The 22,843-nt window shown below is 69.9% G+C and overlaps 1 protein-coding gene across 1 annotated transcript; it reads left to right on the top strand.

Annotated features, from left to right (window-relative positions):
- Window positions 1-498: 498 nt before the first annotated feature.
- MMP9 (matrix metallopeptidase 9) lies at window positions 499-11,442 on the top strand. Its single transcript, XM_014600247.3, has 12 exons — window positions 499-5,879; window positions 6,451-6,683; window positions 7,061-7,209; window positions 7,517-7,645; window positions 7,744-7,917; window positions 8,016-8,189; window positions 8,627-8,800; window positions 8,934-9,089; window positions 9,491-9,707; window positions 9,835-9,974; window positions 10,313-10,567; window positions 10,797-11,442. The coding sequence occupies exons 1-12, from the start codon at window positions 5,736-5,738 to the stop codon at window positions 10,904-10,906; spliced, it is 2,055 nt and encodes a 684-aa protein (XP_014455733.2). The 5' UTR covers window positions 499-5,735; the 3' UTR covers window positions 10,907-11,442.
- Window positions 11,443-22,843: the final 11,401 nt, after the last annotated feature.

Genomic DNA, 22,843 nt, shown 5'->3' with positions numbered 1-22,843 from the left:
ACGTCGGGGTCACGCCGGTCACGTGGGGAGGAAGGCGGAAGTGGTGGTGCCGGGGCCTGCCACGCGGCCGAGCCCGGGAGCGGAGCCCCCCACTCCGCCCCCGCCCCGCGCGTGGGCAGCACCCCGGGGCCCGTCGCCTCCCCCGCGCGCGGCCCGTGCCGAGGTGTCCCCGGGCGGGGGGCAAACCCGCTGCTGCCGCCCGTGGGCGGCGCCAGCCCCGGCGGGCCCCCGCCGCGCTCCGCGCGCTGCGCGGCTCTTCCCTTCCTTTCGCTCGAGCTCATTACAGCCGCTGCCGCGCTGTGCTCCCCACCCCGCCCGGCCGGCGGCATCCGGCCCTTCTCCCGGCCCCGGCGGGAGAGCCTGGCCTCGGGCGCGCCCGCGGCGCTGGCCCGGGGCGGAGGGCGCGGGTGTCTCCTGGGCAGGCCCCGACTCGCGTGGGGCGCGGGGTAGTCGGGGCCTTCCCTCGTGCGGGGGTGGGCGGGCGATGCTCGGGGAGCTGGCTCGGCCCCCCTCCCCCTCCCCCTCCCCGTGGTTCTGGGCCGGGCGCGGCCGCCCGTTCCCTGCAACCCGCGCGCCAGGCCGGCTCCCGGCCCCTGGCTGTGCCGCCCGGCCGGACCCGGAGAGGTGCCGCGTGCGCTTGTGGCGGCGGCGGGCCGGGGGGCAAGCTCGGGGGAGGCCGAGGCGTCTCTGCCGGGCGGACGCCGTCCGCGGGCCCCATGCGTGGGTGCTGGGGGCGATGCTGGGGCGGTGATTTGACAAATTGTTTTGGGCAAGAGGAATCTGACTCCCGGCTTCGCCGCGCGCCCCGGCCCCCCGGCCTGCCCCGAGCGGGAGCGGGGCTCCGGCTGCGGTGGCCCCCCCGGGCGGCATCAGTGGGCCTGAAATGGCCGCAGCGGCGTCCCGGTGACTCCAGCCAGGCTGAGTCAGTGGGAGCCGGAGGCGGCTCGTGCCGAGCCCAGCGTCCGGCCCGCTTCCTCCTCAGTCTGGCTGCAACCCGAGCCCTCCGGGCTGCTCGAGTCAGTGATTTTGCAGCCGGGATGTTCTTCCCCCTTCCCTCAACCTTGCGGAGGAGCGGGGACGCGCAGTCATGCCCTGCAGCTACACAAACAAGGCTGGGATTGAGATGCCACCTGGGGAGGGCGGTTGCATCAGCAGGTTTTGCAAGGTGTTGAGCAAAACAACCATTGCCGCAGGAAATGGGTTTCTTCACCCCAGATTGCTTCACCGCTCCGCTCCTTCCCAGCAGCCCGGCAGGCTTGGCACGAGGTGCCAGGAACACTCCCCAGGGATCCGGCCGTGGTGGCTGGCCCCTCGCCTGGGCCCTGGCCTCCCTCCTGCCCCAGGAGCTGCGGCTCGTCTGGTCTCTGCCGCGCTCCTGGCCCCAGGGCAGGCTGCGGCCGCTGGTCCCACGGGGTCTCGTGGGGCTGAAAGTCCCCTCAGGCCGCGCCGGGGGCTGGAATTTCCTTGTTCCCAGTAAAAGTGCTAACAGCAGCAGGGCTGCTGGGGCTGCTGCCCCCAGTGTTTTTGCTTTCGACTCCAATCCTGTGGCTTTGTTCCCAGAACCTGAGGCCTGGGGAGCCGCAGGCCAAGGCCACTGGATTGTAGCTCGTCCTGGGGCTGCTGATTCATCAGCGGTGGTCAGCGCTCGGAGCAGGGATCAGCACATTACTGACATGGGAGTGAAAATCGCGAGGTGGCAGGGCAGCGTGGCCAGGCACAACCCCTGGGCAGGCGCCCGCTCCCTGCCCCAGTGACCCCGGTCAGCCGTGGCCTGGCCGTGCACCTGCCACACCGTGCGAGTCTGAGCTGTTGCCTCCAGCGTGCCCTGGTACCCAGGTGTGCGGCACCTGCCACATGGCTCCTGGCATCCCAGCACAGGGAGCTTTCCCAGCAGGACAGACCCCCGTTGCTCCCTTTCTGCCGCGGTTCCTTTACCTCCAGCTGCCCCGTCGGTGTCATCTTTGCACTCGTTCCTCTGCACGTGGCGCGGGTTAGCAGGTGCCATCAAGACTGTGGCAGCCACGGTGCTGTCTGCGCCCACTTTGGGTGCCTTCCTCCCCATGTGCCACTCAATCACTAGTCCCAGGTGAGGGCCCTGGCTTGGGCAGGATGTCTCCCCCTCCTCTCATATCCAGTCCAGTTGGCAGCAGCCCCTGGGCCGTGCGCTGGCTCTGGGTCCGACCCTCACGTGGCCCCTGCTTTGCACACGTGGAAATGGCATGTGGAGTTGCAAGGCCCGATTTGGGGCTGTGCCTGCTTCGCTGAGGGTCTGTGAGCGGCACCAGAGGAGCAGCACAGAGCCAGGCAGGGGTGCCCGGCTGGCGCCCAGTGGGCAGGTCGGGAGAGAAGGGCAGGTCTGCGGGGCTGGGGGCGGACGGGGCAAGGGTTCCCCCAACTGTGGCAGAAAGTTGGCAGTGATGAGGCAGGGGGTTGGCATGGGACCTGCACCATGCAGGGAGTGCTGGCAGGGGCGGGGAAGGCAGCAGGCCCCTGTGCTGGGCCATCTGCTCCTGAAATGTCTTTGACCCCAGCCGGCTCACGCAGGCCTGGGAGCTGGTTTCCTGGGGTCGGGGGTGGCTGCGGGGTGCCCAGGGGCAGGCTGTGGAGCTCTGGCACTGGGCACCCCCAGAGAGACTTGCTGTTCAGGCTCTGGAGGCTGCATGCTGAGCCGGTGGAGGGACTCCAGCCCCACAGGCACTAAGTGCTGGACATAGGAAGCCACGGTGCCGGGCGCTGCAGCCTGGGGTGGTGGGGCCCAGGCACCACCGGCCCGGCTCAGTCTCTGCTGCTGGCGTGCCGCTGGGCTGCCCAGTGCTGTGTCCAGTCAGCCGGCTCCCAGACTGGCATGACACCATTCGGGTCTCAGCAGGCTGCCAGCATGGGAACCACTTCCCGTGGCACCTGCGCCTGACGCTGCACTGTGTCACCAACACCAGACACTGACTCCAGTCACTGCTTCCCCTCTCCTGCACCCATGCATCCTGCTGCTGCGGCGTCCCCTTGCACGCAGCCCTGCCGCCCCAGCACTTTTGCTCTGCGTTCCCAGAGACCCTGGCACGTGCTGCTGAGCCATCTGGGAAAGGGGGCAGCAGCCTGGGACTTTGCACTTGCCCCATGAGTTGTGCCTCTTGTCTTGCCCCGCCTGAGCTTCCATCCGGGGACCCCGGGGACTGCGTCCCTCCTGCCCCCGTGCATCGACTCCCGCCACTGGGTCCCAGATAGGCAGTTGCCCAAGCCAGGTTCCCAGGGGGTGACGGCACTGCGCGGGGGGGGCCATCCCTGCTGCTGGCACGTTGGGCAGGAAGACCTCAGTAAGAGCCCGGGGGCAGCTGCTGCTGGCGATGCAGTCTTCCTCTTTCGGCGCAGGAAGGGGCTGCGCTGGCTGTCTGGGAGCCCTGCCCGCGACGCCTGGCACGCTGAGGCACCGACTGGAAGCGCTTCCGGCTGATGCCAGCCTGTGTCACGTCCGGGACCCTGGGCAACTGCCTGGGCTCGGGCCTTGCTCCCTGTGGCCAGGCCGGCTTGCCCCCATGGTGCTGCATGCACGCAGCTGCTCCGGGCCCCGCGCCCGGCTGCCCGCAGTTCTCCCCGTCCCTCTGCAGCGGCAGGGCCTGGCCTGCTGTGTGCCCCGCGACTGCTCTGTGGGCCAGCACGGGGTGGCCGGAGCCAGGGCTGGGCCTGGCCAGGAGGCAGCTGCACCCCTGGGTGCAGGAGGTCTCGGCCGCAGGTGGAATTCCCCCACGGTGCCCTGCGGATCCCAGCCCGCGCCAGACACGGGGGCGAGGTTTCGCCTGCTGCTCCTGGGGCCCTGTCCCAGTGCTTTCTCTGGATCTGAGGAGTCACTGAAAATCCCCAGGTGCTGATGCCAGAGGAAGCTGCTCAGTGCAGCCGTGAGTCAGTGGGAGCGGCCAGCCCGGGGAAGGCGTGCAGGTCCCTCTGCTTCCCCTGAGCAGCCACGTGACCCTGCTGCAGCCAGACAGCCCCTCCTGCGTCCCCAGGGCCAGCCGGGCCGTGCAGGGGGGCGGCACGCCCAGGCCAGGATGCCCTGGGTGCAGCCGGCCCTGCCTGTGCACGGTTCATGCCTGGGCTGGTCCCGGCAGGTGCGCTGGAGCCTGGCCCCTTGAACTTCCGGGGGCCGGACAGGCCCCAACCAGTCTGCTGGGGAGTCCTGGGGGCGCCTGCTCCGCCATCCTGCTCTGGACGGGGCGCGCACCAGGCCGACAGCCGCACGGCGCCGCGCCTGGGGCAGGTGGGGGTGGAGTGCCCGGCGCTGAGGGGCAGCCGCTGGGCTGTACGGCCGGGGCCCAGCCTACGCCTGCCTGGCGCGGAGCTGCCTTGTTTACAGGCGGTGCCAGGGGGGTTCCCCATGTGGAAGCTTCCTGTGGGAAGGATGAGCTGCTGCTCTTGCAGGGCTGCGGTGTGGCATGAGGCAACAGCCCTGCCGGCAGCGCTAGGGCTCCAGCCCCACGGCGGGGTTGGGCCGGGCCAGCTACTTCTGCACCGCATGTGCAGCTCCTGGCGCGCTGGCCTGGCAACCATGTGTAGGGTGCCCCAGCCGTGTACCTGGACCGTCACTGTAATGCCCAGGTGCTCGCTGCCCTGCGCCGTCCTCACCCCCCGGCCTGCGGGACTCGCTGCCACCAGGGCTCAGGGGCCAGCGGGTCTTGGGCACCAGGAGCGGCCAGAGCTGCCCCAGAGACGCTCCGAGCAGCGGGCGCAGGGGCAGAGTTAGCCCCCCTGCCGGGCACGCGGCACTGGCCAGGCCTGGGCCTGCTGTCCAAGGCTGCGGGGCTGTGGCAGGGGCTGACTGCTGAGCCCCCCTGGAGCTGGGGCTGCTGCCCAGTGGGCTCCCCCTTCCCCCCCTCCAGCCCTCCCGTTTCCTGTCCTGCTGCCCGGTTGCGCTCGCTCGTTCCCACAGTGTCTGCACTTCAGGGCGAGCAGGAAATCAGTGGTCTGGAGGGTGGTTTTGCTGCTGGGGAGAAGGGGGGGCCTGAGCACAGCTGGCGGGGCAGGGGCACACCTGGGGCACAGCTGCCAGCGCAGGTCGGGCTGCAGCGGTGGGGAAGGCCCAGGGCATGTGGGCCTGCTCCTGGCTCAGGCGGGTGCCCCGTGCTAACGCGGTGCCCGCAGCCCACCCTGCGCCCGCACTCTCCTCGCGGGGCTCAGCTCATGCGCACGGTGCCTGCCGCGGCTGTGGGGACAGTGCCCCAGACTGAGGCGAGGGAGCTGGCAGCGCTGCGGGCTCAGGGCTGAGATGCCTGCCAGGCACGAGGGTTTAAGGGCACTGATGGCACCGACCTTTCCTCGGTGCCGGGCACGGCTGCCCACGGCGCTGGAGCTGGACCAGCGTGCTGCAGCGCCGCACACGGAGCTGGTGGCTCCGGCAGGTCTGGGGTCCCCTGCCCTGTGACATCTCACCTAGCCGCTGCCCCAGGTGCAGGCCAGGCCCGGCTCCTCCCTCCCGCATCCTCACACTTCCTGTGGGCAGCGGGAGGAAGCAAGCGGGCTCCAGATTTAGTAAACAAGGTTTTGAAACAGCTGAGGTGCCGCGGCGACGGCCTGTGCCGTTTCGCCACCAGGGAGTGAGTAGCCGGCACAGCTGAGCGTGACTCACCCCCGCCCGAGCTATAAGTAGGAGCCGGCAGCGCCAAGCCGCACAGAGCCCCAGGGCAGCAGCATCGGCAGCGCAGAGACCGACCCGACCCGACCTGACCCGACTCCACCGCACCCTTGCCATGGGGCTTGCACTGCTGGCCCCTCTCGCCACGGCTCTCCTGGCCCTCGGCTGCTGGGCTGGACCGCTGCCCGCCAAGCCCCAGGTCACCATCACCTTCCCCGGGGAGCTGGTCAGCCAGAAGTCGAACATGGAGCTGGCCAACGTGAGTGCTGCCCTTGCCCCATAGATTCATAGATGTTAGGGTCGGAAGGGACCTCAATAGATCATCGAGTCCGACCCCCTGCATAAGCAGGAAAGAGCGCTGGGTCTAGATGACCCCAGCTAGATACTCATCTAACCTCCTCTTGAAGACCCCCAGGGTAGGGGAGAGCACCACCTCCCTTGGGAGCCCGTTCCAGACCTTGGCCACTCGAACTATGCCCGAGCCAGGCTAGTCGATCCCCGGCTGCAGCTGCCCCGGGGTCACCTGTTTGTCTGTCTGCCCTGCTCCACGGCAGACCAAGCAGGGAAGGAGGAGGGTGAGCAGGGGCCAGCGCTTCAGCGGGGAGCATCCGTGGGCACCTGCCCGGTGGTGGCAGAGGGGCAGCGGGGGTCCTGGTCCAGCTGGGTCCTAGGCTCCGGCCCAGCTGCGTGTGGGAACTGTGCCCCTAAAGGCAGCAGGACGGGATGTCAGCCCCATACCCCCAGTGCCCGCTGGCCACAGAGGCTGGTGTGCCGCTACCGGCTGGCACAGGCACGCTGTGCCATGCGCTGACTGCCCCGACCCCCCACAGGAATACCTGTCCCGCTTCGGCTACCTCTCGGAGACGAAGAAGAGCGGGCGGCAGGAGTCCACCACCAAGGCGCTGCGGGCCATGCAGAAGAAGCTGGGCCTGGAAGTGACGGGGGAGCTGGACCAGGCCACGCTGGAGGCCATGCGGGCGCCACGCTGTGGCGTGCCTGATGTCGGCTCCTTTCTTACCTTCGAGGGGAATCTCAAGTGGGACCACACCGACCTCACATACCGGTGAGCTGCTCCCGCAGGCTGGACTGCAGAGCCCTGGGCAGGCGGGGGGAGCTGGGGAGAGGCGGGCGTGCCTCCTGTGCGCACAGCACAAGCACGTGCACATGCACACCCATGCACGTGCACGCCCAATACAGCCCAGCTTTGACTGCCCAGCAGCCCCTTCGGGCTGACTCCCTGGGCCCTGCGGGCAGCCAGCAGTGGGGCGCGCTGTGGGGCACTGCCCTGAGGCTGGGCGCCGCGGGGGCCAGCACCGGGCGCAGTCACCAGGCGCTGGCAGGCAGCTCCCCCTCTCTGCCCCCGGGCCCCGTCCCATGGGCTCAGGCCGGGGGGGTCCTCCCAGGGCTCAGGGCCGTGGGTCTGACGCTGCTCCCCGGCAGGGTGACGAACTATTCCCCGGACCTGGACGCCTCGGTGATCAACGACGCCTTCAAGCGTGCCTTCAAGGTGTGGAGCGCCGTGACCCCGCTGACCTTCACCCAAGTCTACAGTGGCGAGGCCGACATCATGATCATGTTCGGCTCCCAGGGTGAGGCCCGTGGCCGGGGCGGGTGGGGGGGGCTGCACCTGCTGTGGTACAGCCTCTGGGTCACGCTCCCCGCTGTGTGTCTGGCGTGTCCTGTCTCCTGCTGCCTTCCCTAGGGCAGGTGATGGTGCCTGTGTGTGCACGGGGGTATCTGCAGGCAGGCGTGTGCCTGTGTGTGTGCACACGTGTGCAGGAGGCAGTGACGTGTGTCTGTGGGGTGCGAGGAGGCGCGTGTGTCCAGACCCCGCGTCCTCTCGCGGGGACCGAGCTCTGGGGCAGGCGCATGGTGACGGCAGGCCTGTCTCCGCAGAGCACGGCGACGGGTACCCCTTTGACGGGAAGGACGGGCTCCTGGCCCACGCCTTCCCCCCGGGCCAGGGCATCCAGGGAGACGCCCACTTCGACGACGACGAGTTCTGGACGCTGGGAGCGGGGCTAGGTAAGGCCCGGCCCCCGCGGGGGTCTGCTGCACTGGGCACGGCCCAGGGGATGTCCTCCTGCCCCGGTGCCGTGCAGTGACCCCTCCTCTCCCCGCAGTGGTGAACACCAGCTTCGGGAACGCCAACGGGGCCGCCTGCCACTTCCCCTTCGTCTTCGAGGGGAAGTCGTACTCGCACTGCACGGCGGAGGGGCGCTCCGACGGGCTGCCCTGGTGTTCCACCACCCCCAGCTTCGACCAAGACAAGCTCTACGGCTTCTGCCCCAGCGAGCGTGAGTATGGGGCGCGCCAGGCGGGCGGGGGCACGGGGGCTGCGGGAGGCCGGCGTTGCCCAGCGGGACGGTCTCACCGCCTCCCCCCACCCCCGCAGTGCTCTACACCTACGGCGGGAACAGCGATGGGGCCAAGTGTGTCTTCCCCTTCGTCTTCGATGGCACGTCCTACAACACCTGCACCACGGAAGGGCGCTCCGACGGGTACCGCTGGTGTGCTACCACTGCCAACTTCGACCAGGACAAGAAATACGGCTTCTGCCCCAATAGAGGTACTAGCCTGGAGCTGTGCTGGCACGGCAGCGTCAGCTCGGGGGGGACTGGGGCCAGTGTCCCCATTGCCTACGAGCTCCCCCGTCTCCTCCAGGGCTGTCCGTCAGGCTCTGCCCAGCCCCGCGGGAACCCTTCTCTGCCCCGCGCTGCAAGGCAGCGGCTCCGGCAATAGTCCAGTGCTGCAGGCTCTGCTCACTGCCGCGGGGTGGGGGAAGGCTCCTGCACCCGAGGGTCTCCCAGGGCCATGGCTCACTTGCAGACAGCTCGCCTGGGAGCCTTGGCCGGCATTCAGACCTGGTGTCCGCAGGCTGGGTCCGTGATGGGGCCGCAGGGAACATGTCTGCAAGCAGCCCCCTGGGGTTGAGGTCTCCTTGCATGGGGCGTCCCGGCCGGCCCAGGGCATTGCGCTGACCAGGGCCCCTCCTCTGTGCTGCAGACACGGCGGTGATCGGCGGAAACTCCCAGGGGGAACCATGCGCCTTCCCCTTCACCTTCCTGGGCCAGACGTACAGCTCCTGCACCAGCGAGGGCCGGGAGGACGGGCGGCTCTGGTGCGCCACCACCAGCAACTATGACGTGGACCGCAAGTGGGGCTTGTGCCCAGACAGAGGTACAGCGCTTCCCGCCTCCGCCCTTTCCCTTCCCGGGCCCTCCTGGCGCTTCTCGAGCCCCCTCCTGCGGGTCCTGGCTGCACGCCAGAGGGGAGGGCTCCAGCAAGGCTGACCGTGGTGCTTGCTTTCCAGGGTACAGCATCTTCCTGGTGGCAGCCCACGAGTTCGGGCACTCCCTGGGCCTGGACCACACGAGCGTCCGCGAGGCGCTGATGTACCCCATGTACAGCTACATCGAGGACTTCCAGCTGCACCAGGACGACATCGAAGGCATCCAGTTCCTCTATGGTGAGGGGCGGGCAGGCGCCAAGCCCAGGGGAGCAGGGGGGAGCCCTGGCCCGGGTGGCACCGCTGGCACCTGCCCATCTCCAGCAGCCTCCGCTGCAGAGATGCTGCGGTTTCTTTGGCAGCGCTGCCCGGCACAGCCAGAGCGGCACCGACTGCCAGGCGCGTGTCTGGGAGCGAGCGGGGCGCAGGGCAGAGGCTGCTTGGGAGCCCCGAGTGCCCCTGTGCCGTGGCCGCAGTGCCCATGGTAGTGGGACCCCAGTCTGCCCCTGGAGCGCGGCCATCTCCGCCGGCCTCTTCCCACAAGGCAGATGCTGGGGCAGCGCGTGACCCCTCTTGCCCTGCTCCTGCACTGCCCTCTGCTACGGCTGGGTCCTGAGCCTCACTCTGTCCCCCTCTGCCAGGCCGGGGCTCTGGTCCCAAACCCACCCCGCCAGGGCCGGTGCCGCCCACCCAGACGCCGGACGTCCCTGACCAGACCACGCTGGCCACGACCACGGAGGACAGTGGCTTCCAGCCCACCGAGCCCAGCCCCGTGGACCCCGGTAGTGACGCCTGCCGCGTGCAGGCCTTCGACGCCATCACCGAGATCAATGGCATGATGCACTTCTTCAAGAGCGGGTGAGCCAGGGAGCCGGCCGGTGCCTGGGCCTGGGATGAGGGGACTCAAGCTGGAGCACGGCGGGAGGTGGGGAGGGGACGTGCTGGTGGTTGCAGCCCGTCAGGATGTGGCCCACTCTGTCTGCAGGAAATACTGGAGGACCTCGCAGTCCCTGAAGGGCAAGATCCAGGGGCCCTTCCCCATCGCGGAGACTTGGCCGGCCCTGCCCGCCACCCTGGACGCTGCTTTCCAGGACTTGCTCACCAAGAAGATTTTCTTCTTTGCGGGTGAGAATCGCCTGAGCCCTGCCCGCTGCCCTCCTGGCTGCCCCCTCTGCCCCGAGCTGAGCCCCCCTCACCCCAGCACTCACGCTAGCTGCCCCAAACCCTCCCCGCTGTCGGGGCCAGTGCCTGCCCGCCTCCTGCAAAGCCAGAGGCAAGGACATGGTGGCTGTGGCTCTGGGAAGCTCAGGGACCCCTGGCAGGGCCAGACCCCTCCCCACCTCTGGGCTGGCAGGTGTGATGCCCCCCTCCCCACCCAGGCCTTACCGCCAGTCCCCAAAGGGAGGGGAGGAAGGTACCTGGCAGGTGCAGGCTCAGCTCACTAGCTCCTGCCTCTCCCGCAGGCCAGCGGTTCTGGGTGTACACGGGCAAGAGCGTGCTGGGCCCCCGTGGGCTGGAGAAGCTGGGCCTGGCACCGGCACCGGCGCGCCTCACCGGAGCCCTGCAGCGGGGCCGTGGCAAGGTGCTGCTCTTCAGCGGGGAGCACTTCTGGAGGCTGGACGTGAAGGTGCAGCGGGTGGACCGCGGGTACCCGCGCCAAACTGAGGAAACCTTTGGTGGCGTCCCTATTGATGTCCACAACGTCTTCCTGTACCGAGGTGAGTGGCCTGCAGCTCCCGGGGGCAGGGCCGGGGGGCTGGGGCCCGGCTGCCCTGGGCTTCCCGGTGCGGGACGGCGTTGGCTGCCCCAGGCTCTGGGACCCCGGGGTGGGAACTGGGGCTGTGCATGGCCTCTGCGGGAAGGGGCAGATCCCGCACCTGGGTGCCCTCCCCCCGGCTTGGCAGCTGGACCCCTACTAACCCATGTCGGCCCCTTCCCTCTGCCCAGGCAAGTACCACTTCTGCCAGGACCGCTTCTGCTGGAGGATGACACCACGCTACCAGGTGGACCGCGTGGGCTACCTGAAGTACGACGTCCTGCACTGCCCTGAGCAGTAGGCCCCCAGCCGCCCCTGCCCCTGCCCCTCACCGCGGGGAGGCAGAGGAGCTGGCTCCGGGTCCTTGCCCGTCACCCAGCCCCCGGCGGGGTGGGGATGCAGGTCCCGGTGCTGCAGGCAGCTGCTCCATGCGCTCCCCTGGCAGCGCCAGGGTCATTCAGGCTGCGCCTCCCCGCTGGCGCAGCCCCCGCCCGCCTGCTCCAGCCCTGGGAGCCCCCGTGGGCGGGGAGCCGGACTCCAGCCGTTGCCCAGCGCTGGCGGGTCCCGCTGGCGCCCTGCCCTGCTGTGCAGGGTATTTGCCTGGTGCAAATTGCACGTATCCTTGTAAACTATTGTGCCCACCTGCTCCCGGAGCCGTCCCGGGAAGGCCCGTGCCTGGGACCTGGCTGCGACCTGGTGCCCGGCACTGGGCCAGGCCGCAGCCCGCAGCTTCGGTAGGTGCGTGGAGCGGGGGCTCCGTGTCGTGCTCCCGCCTGCTGCCGCCTCTGTCATTTTTGTATCTTGCACAGTTTTAATAAACAGAATCCTTTGGAAACAGCTCGTGTGTGCGGCCATCTGTCTGCACGTCTGGCCGCCTGTCTGCCGGAGCGGGCTGGGGGTGCCGGGGGGGACATGCCTGGAGTGGGTCACTGGGCTCCGGCTCCCCAGGACACACAGTGGGGGGAGAGGGACAGGGCTGGGGAGGAGGGGCGAGGGGGCCAGAATGGGTGGGGGGCTGCCGACCCTCCCCCACCCAGGCTCGAGCCAGACTCTGGACCAGACGACTCCCAGGGTGGCCTTGGAGAGGGGTCACTGTGAGCTGCCACCGTGTGCGGGTGTGTGCGCGTGCGTTGGCGTGGGTGCACTGGGCACGGCTCCCTGCTCCTCTCCCGTGGCTGGAGTCCCGCACCCCAGGAGTGATGGCCCGGCACTGGGCTGAGCACGGCTGGGTCCACCTGCACCAGCTGCATGGTGTGCACTGGGCTGTGCATGTTTGCACACGTGTCCATGCATGTCTGTCCCGTGTTGGAGTCTGGAAGCAAAGTGCCTCCACTCACCCTGGGGCGCTGCAGCTGCTCTGCCCCTGCCCCAGCTCATTCTCCCCCCCAACCCGGCCAGTCTCGCTGGCATGTGGCTGTGGGGCCGGGCTGGTCCCAGGACCGCTCTACTTGGAGCTCACGGCTGTGAGACGGGTAAAACCGGGCAAAGCCAAAGCCCCCGGTCCTGGCCCGTCTGCACTGGGCAGAGCTGAGCCGTGCCAGGTGGGACAGCCGGGGTCGTTGGGCCATCCAGCGTGCAGGACCTGCCCCTTGCCACATAGCCCACCAGACCCCCCTGGTGCCCCGTGTCCCCCCCTCGCCATGCTGCGCTTTGTGCTCTAGCTCCGGGGCGGCCGGGCTGTGGGGGGCAGGTGGGGCACACGGGCATCCCTGACTGCTCCCAGCCTAGGTCCCGGGGAGGTGGGCTTGTCGGCTGGCCGTGCCCTGGGGCAGGGGGCTGGTGGCTGGTGCTGCAGCCTGGCGTGGGCAGAGGGGTGGTGGGTGCAGTCGGCCGTGGGGCTGGTGCCACCCTGTGCCCGGCTGCCAGGCCCGTGGCCGGTGCAGCCAGCACGGCACTGGGAGGGCACTAGGACCGAGCTCGCAGCCGAGGGAGGGGAACTGCTCGCTCGGATCCAGCCAGTGCCTTGGCAGCCACTTGTGGAGACAGGAGCTGGAGCCGGCGAGGCATGAGCCAGAGGTTCACCGTCACCGCGCTGTCCCGGGAGGGCGCGGCCCCGGGCAGGCCAGGCGCTGCAGCCCCCCACGCACCCCCTGGCCCGCTGCAGGGCGCCCGCACCCGTGGCCTCCCCGGAGAAGACGGCAGAGGTAAGCGATGCTCCGCAGGGCAGGGCGCGATGCCCATGGGCGAGGCCACGGGGCAGGAGCTGTGTTCACCCTCCCCGAGCTGTGGGCTGGGCTGGGCTGGGCTGGGCAGCCGGTGCGGAGGCCCTGGGGAGCGGTGCCCAGCAGCATCCATGTCCTAGCAGAGCTGGCTCCCACGGCCCCCGTGCCTGTCGGGGCGCCGGCAGGCTCTGATGCGGCCGTGCAGGGTTGCAGCAAAAAGTTGCTTCTCGCAGTGGGAGCGGAGAAGTGTCCTGTAGCCCGGGGCGGTGGGCTGGTGCGTGCAGCGTGGCGGGGGCCTGGGGCCGTGTCCGGGCATCACAGGGCCTCTGCTGCAGACAGGGGCCACGTCCGGCTGGGAGACGTCTGGCTGCTCCAGGAAACCATCCGGCTGCAGCCCGTATCCTCGGCGCCAGGCCGGGCTGCTGGTCCTGGCGCTCTGCTCAGCCAGGCCCGGGTGGGCTGGGGACAGGCAGCGCTGGCCCCGTGGTGGAGTGGGGGTCCCGGCAGCCCTGCACCAGGGGTGACTCCTGGCCAAAGGGGTGAGGGGCTGCAAGAGTGAACCGCAGCTGGACTGGAGCCGCCGGGCCCCTCGGCCCACACTGCCGCCCGCGCTGGGGCTGCAGTGCCACAGGTCTGGCGGTGTGGGGGGTCGGCACCACGTGGGGTCCAGAGGTCACGGCCACTTGCATCTGCGTGGGGCTGGGCCACGGGCCCTGCCTGGGGGTGCCCGTGTGCTGTGCGGGGGTGCCTGGGCATGAGGCCTGGGCATGGCACAGCAAGGGTGGCACAGGCCACGGCAGCTGTCCCCCAGGCCTGGCCGTGGGTGCTGGGAGCCAGCCCAGACCCCTGTCCCAGGCACGCCTGGCCATGACAGGCCGGGGGGAGTCCTCATTACTGCCCCCAGCCCAGAAGGGCAGTGAGGGGTAAGGACCAGCCCAGGGCGTCGAAGCTGGCGGGGCCCAGCCGCCTGCCCCGTGCCAGCTCCCCGGGGCGAGCCCTGCCTCCGGCTCCTCCGGCTGGGGGGTGCAGGAGCTGAGCCGTGGGCCTGGGGCTCTGCGCCCCCCTGCAGCCAGTGTCGCTGGCCCAGCACGGAGCCGGCCCCTGTGCTGCGCCTGGCGCGGGCGGGCGGCGCTTCCGGCCGGTCCCTGGAGCTGCATCGATCGATCGCAGAAACCCAAGCTCTGCCGGCAGGATGCTCCCCCCGCCCCCCCGCGCCTGCCTGTCCAAGCCGCGACCTTGTGCCCTCTGCAGAGAGCGGCTGGGGGAGGGAACCGGGGCAGGGAGCAGCTGGCCCCGGGTTCGGGGGTCTGGGTCATGCTGTGCTCCTTGTCAGAGCCCCAGGCCGCGCCGCGCCGTGCCGCGTGGGCCTTGGGGGCGCGGGTGGAGCCGTGCCGTGCTGTGCTATGGGGCGCTCAGGGCCCACAGGGCCGCGGAGGGCTCTGGGCTCAGCACGGGGCTCTGGGCTGGGGGGTCTGGGGTCTGGGCAGGGGTCTCTGGGCTGGCTGAGGCACCTCGCCCCCATGCCCCGGCTCTGAGCCTCCCAGACCCCTTTGACACCGGAGCCCTCGCAGGGGTGCCAGGTCCCGGGGCCGGCACGGCCATGGCTGCAGGGTGCTGCGGAGGGGCTGCCCCTGCCAGAGGCTGCGAGCTCCCCCAGGCCAGGCTGGGCCAGCGCTGCCAGGGCCCTGGGGAGCGAGGGGGCGGCTGTGGCAGCCCAGCAGAAGCCGAACTTCAGCACCTGCTGCCAGGGAGCCCTGTCCTGCCCTGCCCTGCGCACGTCTGGGCGCTGGGACACCCGCTCCGCCTGCGCACTGGCTGCGACGGCTCGAGGACAGCACTGGAGCCCGGTGCCCGGGGGTGGCTGGAGCCCCAGGTCGCCCTGGCTCGTGGGCAGTAGCACCCCTATCACGCCCCAGGCTTGACCACAACAGCCCTTTCCTCCCCATGCTCAGCCCGGTCCAGGGGGTAGAGGTGGAGGAACTGGCCATGGAGGTGTCTCTTCCTGCCCAGAGGCTGGGGGCTGGATCGTGCCCTCCTATAACAAGCAGGGTTGTCCTGTCTAATGCCACAGGGCTGCATGGCCAGGGGTTTGGCTGGACCCGACCCTGTCAGCCCCCGCTGGGTGCTCAGGGGCGGCCGGACCCTGCCATCCAGGGCTGGGTGCTTGGGGCCGGGCCGGGCCCTGTTGCCCCGGACAAGCCGGCTGGGCTGGGCTGTGCCTGAGAGCTCTGCCCTGCGATCTCACCCTTTGGTGGTCCAGCCCCTGTTGTCCGTGGGGGCCTGAGCGCACCCACGGCTCTGCAGGGCTCGGGCTCAGGCCCTGCCCTGCTCCAGGATCACAGCTCCGCGCGGGCGCCCCAGGTCCACGGTCAGACCTGCCCGTCCCTGCCCTGTTTGTTGGTTGTGAGTGGGGGGGGATGTTTTTGCAGGGCTGTGGTGGGTGGCTCTGGGGGTGACACGGGCTGCTGCAGCCCAGGCCCCAGGGAGCCCGTCTTGGGGCCTGGCAGTCACCATTCAGGCTCTGCTGCCCCGGGGCCTTGGCATGACCCTTGGCAGGCTGGATGTAGGGGTGAGCTGAGCTCTGGGGGCAGGCGGCAGGGTGTGCCCTGGGTGTCTGCCCTGCCGGCTGGGGCAGGGGTGCATGAGACAGGGCCCGGGCCCCAGGCTGCTCGGGGCTCCTGACCTGCAAGCGGGCGCCTTGCATCGGACCCAGCTCGGCTGCGGGCACCTGCCGGAGGGCCAAGGCTGGGCAGGGCGCGCCCTCTGCTGGCTGCTGCAGGCATGGGCTGCGCCTGGCTGCACCCGTGCTGTTGCAGGGTCCCAGCCCCTGGCGCTGCCCCCTCCTTCCTGCCCCCGCTGTCCTGCCCCTGGGGCTGCCCCCACCTTCCTGCCCCGGGGCTGCCCCTGCCTTCCTGCCCCTGCGGCGGGACAGGTGGGCTGCACCTGGGGCAAGGGCCTGTGCCCTGGCGCCCATGTGTGGCTCTGCGGGGCTAAGATTGGGCTGTGGCAGGGGCAGTGCGCGGGGAGGGGACGGGAGCCAGCATTGCCCCTATGGCTGTGGTGGGCAGAGGAGGGCGTGTGGAGCTGTATGCACCACCTCCCACTGTCCCACCGTGCCAGCCTTGCCCCCAGAGCCGGGTTCTCCAGGGCCCCTGCTGCCCCGGCCCCGGCCTCAGCACAGCAAGGCAGTGGGAATAAGGGTGGAGGGCTGAGCTCAGGCTGGGATTGATCCTGCTGACGCGGCAGGGAGGAGGTGAGGCCTGCCTACGTCTGCATCGTGCTCAGGCCCAGGGTCACAGGGCTCAGGCCCAGGCCCCGTGTCTTGGCTGGGGGACGTGTGCCCGTGCTGCCGGCAGCTGGAGGCTGCAAGGGAGCGGAGAGTCCTGCCTCTGGGAGCTGGGCCCATCCGACAGGTGCAAGCGCTCGTGAGCCTTGTGGTGAGACCTTGATGCAGCTGGCAGGGGTGTGAGCCCATGTTGTGGGGGCTTCAGTGCCGTCGTGGGGGCGAGCGGGGCCAGGGTTGTCCTGCCATGTCCCTGGGGCTGTGTGTGGCGGTGGGCCAGGCTGGAGCGCTGCAAGCCAGAGCAGGGTCCAGCCCGCAGGAGCCCGAAGGGGGAGTGGGGCTTGGACCCCAGCTCTGGCTGTGGTGACTCAGCCCCAGGCTTCCCACTCATGGGCACGTGGCAGGTCTCCCCGCTGCAGCCAGTGCAGGGGGTCTCACAGCGCGGACCCTGCCTGGAGCATCGGCTCAGAGGGTAGTAATCAATGACCCCATGTCTAGCTGGCATCCAGTGTCAAGTGGAGTGCCCCACGAGTCAGTCCTGGAGCCTGTTTTGTTCATTATCTTCATCAATGACCTGGAAGAGGGGATGTGGCGCACCCTCAGCAAGTCTGCAGATGACGCCAAGCTGGGGGAGAAGTAGATACGCTGGAGGGCAGGGCAAGGATTCAGAGGGACCTGGACAAATGAGGGACTGGGCCAAAAGAAATCTCCTGAGGTTCAGCAAGGACACGTGCACAGTCCCGCACTGAGGAGGAGCAATCCCCTGCACCGGGGCAGGCTGGGGGTGATGGGCCGGGCAGCAGCTCTGCAGGAAAGGACCTGGGGGGACAGGGGACAAGGAGCTGGACAGGAGCTGGCAGTGTGCCCTTGTGCCAAGGAGGGTAACAGCATCCTGGGTGCATTGGTAGGAGCATGGCTAGCAGATCGAGGGCAGTGATTCTTCCCCTCTATTCGGCACTGGGGCGGCCACATCTGGAGTCCCGGGTCCAGCTGTGGGCCCCCATGACAGAAAGGATGTGGACACGTTGGAGAGAGTCCAGCGGAGGGCAATAAAAATGGCTGAGGGGCTGGGGGCAGGACTGCTGAGGCGAGGCCAAGGGAACTGGGCTGATTGAGTCTGCAGAAGAGCAGACCGAGGGGGATTGAATAGCAGCCCTCACCTCCCTGCCGGGGGATTGCCAAGAGGATGGAGCTGGGCTGGTCTCAGTGGGGCAGACGGCAGGACAAGGAGCAATGAGCTTAAATTGCAGCAAGGGAAGTTGAGGTTGGAGATTAGGAAGAATTTTCTCCCGAGGAGGGAGGTGAAGCGCTGGGACAGGCTCCCCAGAGCGGTGGTGGTGGTGTCTCCATCCTCAGAGGTGTCTAAGACCCGGGTAGACAAAGCCCTGTCTGGGATGATGCAGCTGGGGCTGGCCCTGCTTGGAGCAGGGGCCTGGACTGGATGTGACCCCTGAGCTCCCTTCAGCCCTCGCGTTCTGCGATTCCACGATTCAAGGGCCCGGCTGGGAGGCAGTGGTCCCAGGGCTGGCCTCTCCCCGTGGGCTCCTCCTGGCTGGCAAGGGGCCGCGGGCAAAGGGCCTGGGCTGGGGGTGCCTCTGGGGTGCTGCGGGCACAGGCCCCACGTGCAGGCTGCCGGCCGACAGGGCCCTGCGCCCGCAGCCCCTGCGGCCTCCCGGCCCCCCCGCAGCGCTCGGTGCTGGGCTGAGCGGGGGCCACAGCACAGGGTGCCCGCGCTGCCTGCCCGGGATGTGGGGAGCGGGCACGTGGGTCCCCGCACCTGGCAGAGGCCCCTCGTGGGTGGTGCCCCCGCCTGGCGGCCCAGCCTGCCCCGCGGCCCTGCTGCTGCGTGCCCGCATGCGGGGCGGGCGGCCCAGGCGCGGTGGTGTCTGCAGGCTCGCCGGCCTCGTGGGCACGTGGCCCTGGCCTCCCTGCCCGCACGCCCCCGCCAGCCCCTGCCCCACCGCCCCCGGGCCCAGGGGAGACGCCGACGCTCAAAGAGCTTCTTAAAATAAACCCTTGAACTAGATCGCTGGAGGCGGCCGCGCGCCAGGCCCGAGTCGCCCTGGCAACCCCCCAGTCCTCCGGCTGCGGGAGCGGGCCCGTGCCTGGCGCCTCCCGGGCACGCACATGGGCCGGGGCCAAGGCCCTGCTCCGGGCACACGCGTGTGAGCGCTGAGGAGCCGGGGCGGGGGCTGTGAGGGGGCGAGCATGGCCCGACCTGCTGGGAGGCGGCCGGGCACGTGGGCCGACTGGTGTGCGGGGACGTGTGGGCACAGGTGGAGGTGCACACACACACACAAACACGCGTGCAAGAACATCCTCCTACTGCCCGGCACCACGGAGATCTCCATGGCAACACACTGGTTAAGGAGGCTCTCCTGTTTCCATGGCAACTGGGCCCGGTGTCATCCCTCTCGCTGTCAGTTCAGGTTAAGATGATGGCGATGCGGGGCCGTGCTTTGCGGCCTGGCACCGGCCGGGGGGGCCCAGCACCCACCGGGCACTCAGGGTCCCCATTGCCATGGGCGCTGGGGTTGCCATGGAGACGGGCTGTGCGCCTGTCATGGGAACCGGTGGCAGTGACTCGCTGGTGTGCGGGGGTGTGATGCTCTGCGGGGGGGCTCGGCCGAGACTCCCCTGCAGCCGCCGGGGCTCGGGCAGCGCCAGCCCGTCCCTGGCAGCATGCGGGGGCACCGGCCGCACGGCGAGCCCCCGGGCCCGGCACTGTCGCTGCCCACGGCGTGTGCTGCAGTGCCAGAGCCGGCGTTGGTGACGACGGCACGGCCCGGGGGGCTGCATGGGCCACGGGGAGCTGTGAGCTGGGGGCCGCCTCCCTATGGAGAGTGGGGGCTGGGCACAGGGAGGGGAGGGGAGGGGAGGGGAGGGGACCCCTTCCCCGGGGCCAGCTGCTGCTCGTGCCCAGAGTCGGCCCTGCGCCTTCTGGCTGTCTCCTCTGCAGTGCAGCGACATGCCCACGGGAGAGGGTCTGTGCCCGCCAGCGCAGCAGTGCCCAGTGAGGGGCAGACCCTGGGGCTGGGCGGTGCCCGTGCCCGTGCTCCTGCCGGCACCAACCCGCAGGGTCCTGGCAGGAGGGTCTTGCTCCCGCGCTCAGCTCAGCCCCACGCTGCACTGGGGCAGGGGGGGATTTCCCCCCGCTCAGACTGATGGCGCTGGGGGGTTTCCCCTTGCTCTGTAGGGGTCCGTCCATGACCCCCCTTTGCAGCAGCAGGACGCTGGTGGCCGCGGCCCCCTGCTTTCCCTGTGACCAGTTTGGGGGTGATGCCGGGGGCTGTCGGGGTGGTGTCGTCTTGCTCAGAGGCTGAGCCATGGATGTCTGGGCTGGTTTGGACAGGCCGGATCCTACCCCAGGCCGGGTGGACTAGACGTGGCCTCTGGAGACCTCCGGCCCCGCGTGCCTGTGATGCAAGGGGAGGCTGGCGGGGGCCGGGCTGGCCTTCCTGCCCATGGCAGCGTGCTGGGCCCCAGCCCCCTGCTCCTGCTCCGGCTCCAGCTCCTCCATGGCCGGCGCGGGCTGCGGATGAGCTGTCCGTGGTGCTAGGCTGGCACGATGCCGGGGCAGGAGCAGCTCCCAGGCTGGCAGGGCGGGGGGCTCTGCAGGACCCCCAGCTCCAGCGCTCGCCGTCCAGCAGGCCCAGCCCTTGGCCCTGCAGCCTGGCACCTGGGCCTCCCTGCTTCGCCCCCGCCGGTCCTTCGCCAGGGGAGTTCATCTGACATCTGCTCATCTGGGCTCTGTGCTGCCTGCCCAGGGCCTCTGCCTCGGCCACCGGAGCCATCTGGGCAGGGGCAGCCTGGGCGGCAGCGGCAGCTGTGCGGGTAGTGCAGGGCTCTGGCTGCCCCGGGAGCTGCATCTGCACAGGCCTGCCCCCCTGAGCCCTGCCTGCCCCTCTCGGGCAGCGTCTGTCCCCACGCCGGCTCCTGTCTCCTACGGAGGTCGCTGAGTGCGGCCCAATGCCAGGTCCTGCCTGGAAGCCCTGGGCACCAGCCCAGCTCCCCGTGCTGGTGCGGAGCTCCCTGGGCAGGCCGGGCCTGGGAATCCCCCTGCCCAGACCCTGGGCCTCTGGACTGAGGAGGGCAGAGATCTCCCAGAGCCACCTTTCCTGGAGCAGGGCCTCTGCTGAGCAGCATGCGGGGACTGTGAGCTTGCCCGGTGGTGGGGTGGGGTGGGCTGGGCCGCTGCGCCAGGGACCGTGCCGGGTGCGGGGCAGGTCCAGCTCCCTGGTTCTTATGCTGCCACCTGCACGGTGCTGTGCAGAGCCTGACAGCGCCAGGTCGAGTACCACAGCTGCTCCTCTGCATAGCCGTGTCTGCACCACGCTGAGGCCGGGCGCCGAGCCCTGCAGGGCATGCCTGTCTGCGCAAGGGGTGCAGGCCGGGGCTGGCAGGAGGCTGCACCCCATTCAGCTGAAGGGGTCTGGGCTGTGTGGGGGCGATGGCTCTGGGCAGGGGCTGCTGGTGCTGGTCATGGCACAGGCACGGTGGTAGGTGTGTGACGGTGGTTGGGTGGCAGTGGGTGGTCATGGTCACTGGCTGCTGCGCAGCCTTGGGCCCTGTCTGCGCTCCTGTAATGCCATCAGGGTTCCCCGGCTGCCACAGGAGGGTCCGTGTCCGTGGCTGGGCCAGCCTCTCGAAGGGGACCCAGCACCTGCCCAGGGTGCAGGGCAGGGCAGACGTGGCCCTCGTCCCCGCCGTGTCAGGTGCTCGTGACTGCATTCACACTTCCCGGCGCCGCGCAGTAACTGGGGCACTGCTGCCATCGCTGGCCAGGTGCCAGGATCCTGCCTGCGCCGGGGCTGCAGCCCGACCGGCCCCTGGTAGTAGTGGTGCCGGGGAGCCAGAGCTGGGCTCCGGCTCGCCCTCGCCCCTTCCCTCCCTGCGCAGGCCCCCTCCCCACCCCTGCCTGCCTCACGGAGGTCCTGCTGGTTGGGTGCCGTGGGCTGCTTCTGGGGGCGCTGGGGACGGGCCCCTGCACGCTGCTGGCACATCCCAGCCCTGCTGCGGAGCCCTAATCCCAGGATCGGGGATTAGCAGCCTCACGTGCTCGCGTCCCTGCCCCCACCCCCACCCCCACCCCCAGCTGGAAAATCCCCCTGGCCGCTGAGCTGCGCATCCGTGGCCTCCATGTCCCCGCAGGCAGAGCCGCTGGCTCCTGGCCCCGGGCCCTGCCCTCACACAGCTCCCAGTCCTGCCTGTCCAGACTGCAGGTGCTGGGGACGAGGAGTGAGCTGAGGGGCACGGCCCCCAACCGGCCTGGGTCCCTGCTCCATCACTGCAGGTGGTGGGAGTGAGGGCCCTTCCTTTGGCAGGGGCTGTGGGTGAGCGGGCGCAAGGGTGTGGGGGCTCGCAGGCCTGAGGTGGGAGCCCTGGGTGCAAAGGCGGCAGTTGCAGCAGGGAGGGGACCATACCCCCCCCATGCCCTGGACCCCTGGGCTGGACCGCGATGCCCAGGCCAGGGCTGATGTGGCTGTAGGGCACAGCTTGGTGGGGCTCAGTCCCTGCATCCAGCCAGGCCCAGCTCCCAGCAGCAGGCCTCCAGGGCCCGGCTCCATGCCCTGGGGCTGGAGGGGCTGCCTGCACTGGAGCTGGGGAGTCCCGGCCCTGCCCCAGCATGGAGCTGCCAGGGTCCAGCACCTGCAGGGTGCCGTTCTCCCAGGCCCCTGCCTGGTCCTAGGGCAGCCGGGTCGGGGTTCCTGCAGGAGCCCCTGCTTGGGGCAGGCCAGGAGGTTGGCAGTGGCTGGCGGGAGGGGTCAGGCCCCGGCCAGGAGCCAGCCTCCGCAAGGCGCGGGCGCAGCGCTGCAGAGCAGCTGGCCCTGCACCAGGAGAAAGTAAACAATTAATTACAGCCCTCAAGAAGTAACTAATGCCAGCGCCTGTCATGATCTCAGCTCGCCCCAGCAGCTGCCAGCGTACCCGGGACCTGCCTGGAGCAAGGGGGTAAGAGGCACCCGCCCTCCCCATGGGTCAGTGCCAGCAGGTGCCCCCGCTGCCAGCCTGCCTGTCCCCATTACCCCTGCCACCAGGCCTGGAGGCTGTCCCCAGGGCCTGTCTGTCTGTCCCAAGGGTCCATCTGTCTGTCCCCAGGACCTGTCTGTCTGTCCCCAGGGCCTGCGTGTCTATCCCCAGCCCGCCTGTCTGTCCCCAGGGTCCACCTGTGTGTCCCCAGGACCCTCTGTCTGTCCCAAGGGTCCATCTGTCTGTCCCCAGGACCCTCTGTCTGTCCCCAGGGTCCACCTGTGTGTCCCCAGGACCCTCTGTCTGTCTCCAGGGTCCACCTGTGTGTCCCCAGGACCCTCTGTCTGTCCCCAGGGTCCATCTGTGTGTCCCCAGGACCCTCTGTCTGTCCCAAGGGTCCATCTGTGTGTCCCCAGGACCCTCTGTCTGTCCCCAGGGTCCACCTGTGTGTCCCCAGGGCCTGTGTGTCTATCCCCAGCCCACCTGTCTGTCCCCAGGGTCCACCTGTGTGTCCCCAGGACCCATCTGTATGTCCCCAGGACCCGTCTGTCTGTCCCCAGGGTCCACCTGTGTGTCTGCAGGACCTGTCTATCTGTGCCCAGGACCTGTCTGTCTGTCCCTATGGTCCACCTGTGTGTCCCCAGGACCCGTGCGTGTGTGCCCAGGTCCCGTCCGTCTGACCCCAGGGCCCGCCCGCGCGTGGGTGCCGGCGGTGGGGTGGGCAGTGCGGGGGCCCGTGCCGTGCCGGGGCGGGGGGCGGGGGGGAGCCGCAGTGCCGGGGGGCGGGAGGCCGGGCAGCGCCGCCCCCGCCCCGCCGCCCCGC

The sequence above is a fragment of the Alligator mississippiensis genome, chromosome 9 (genome assembly GCF_030867095.1).
Source record: "Alligator mississippiensis isolate rAllMis1 chromosome 9, rAllMis1, whole genome shotgun sequence".
Lineage (NCBI taxonomy): Eukaryota > Metazoa > Chordata > Crocodylia > Alligatoridae > Alligator > Alligator mississippiensis.
Note: the sequence above shows the minus strand (reverse complement) of the source record. Positions and strands in the feature narration are given on the sequence as shown.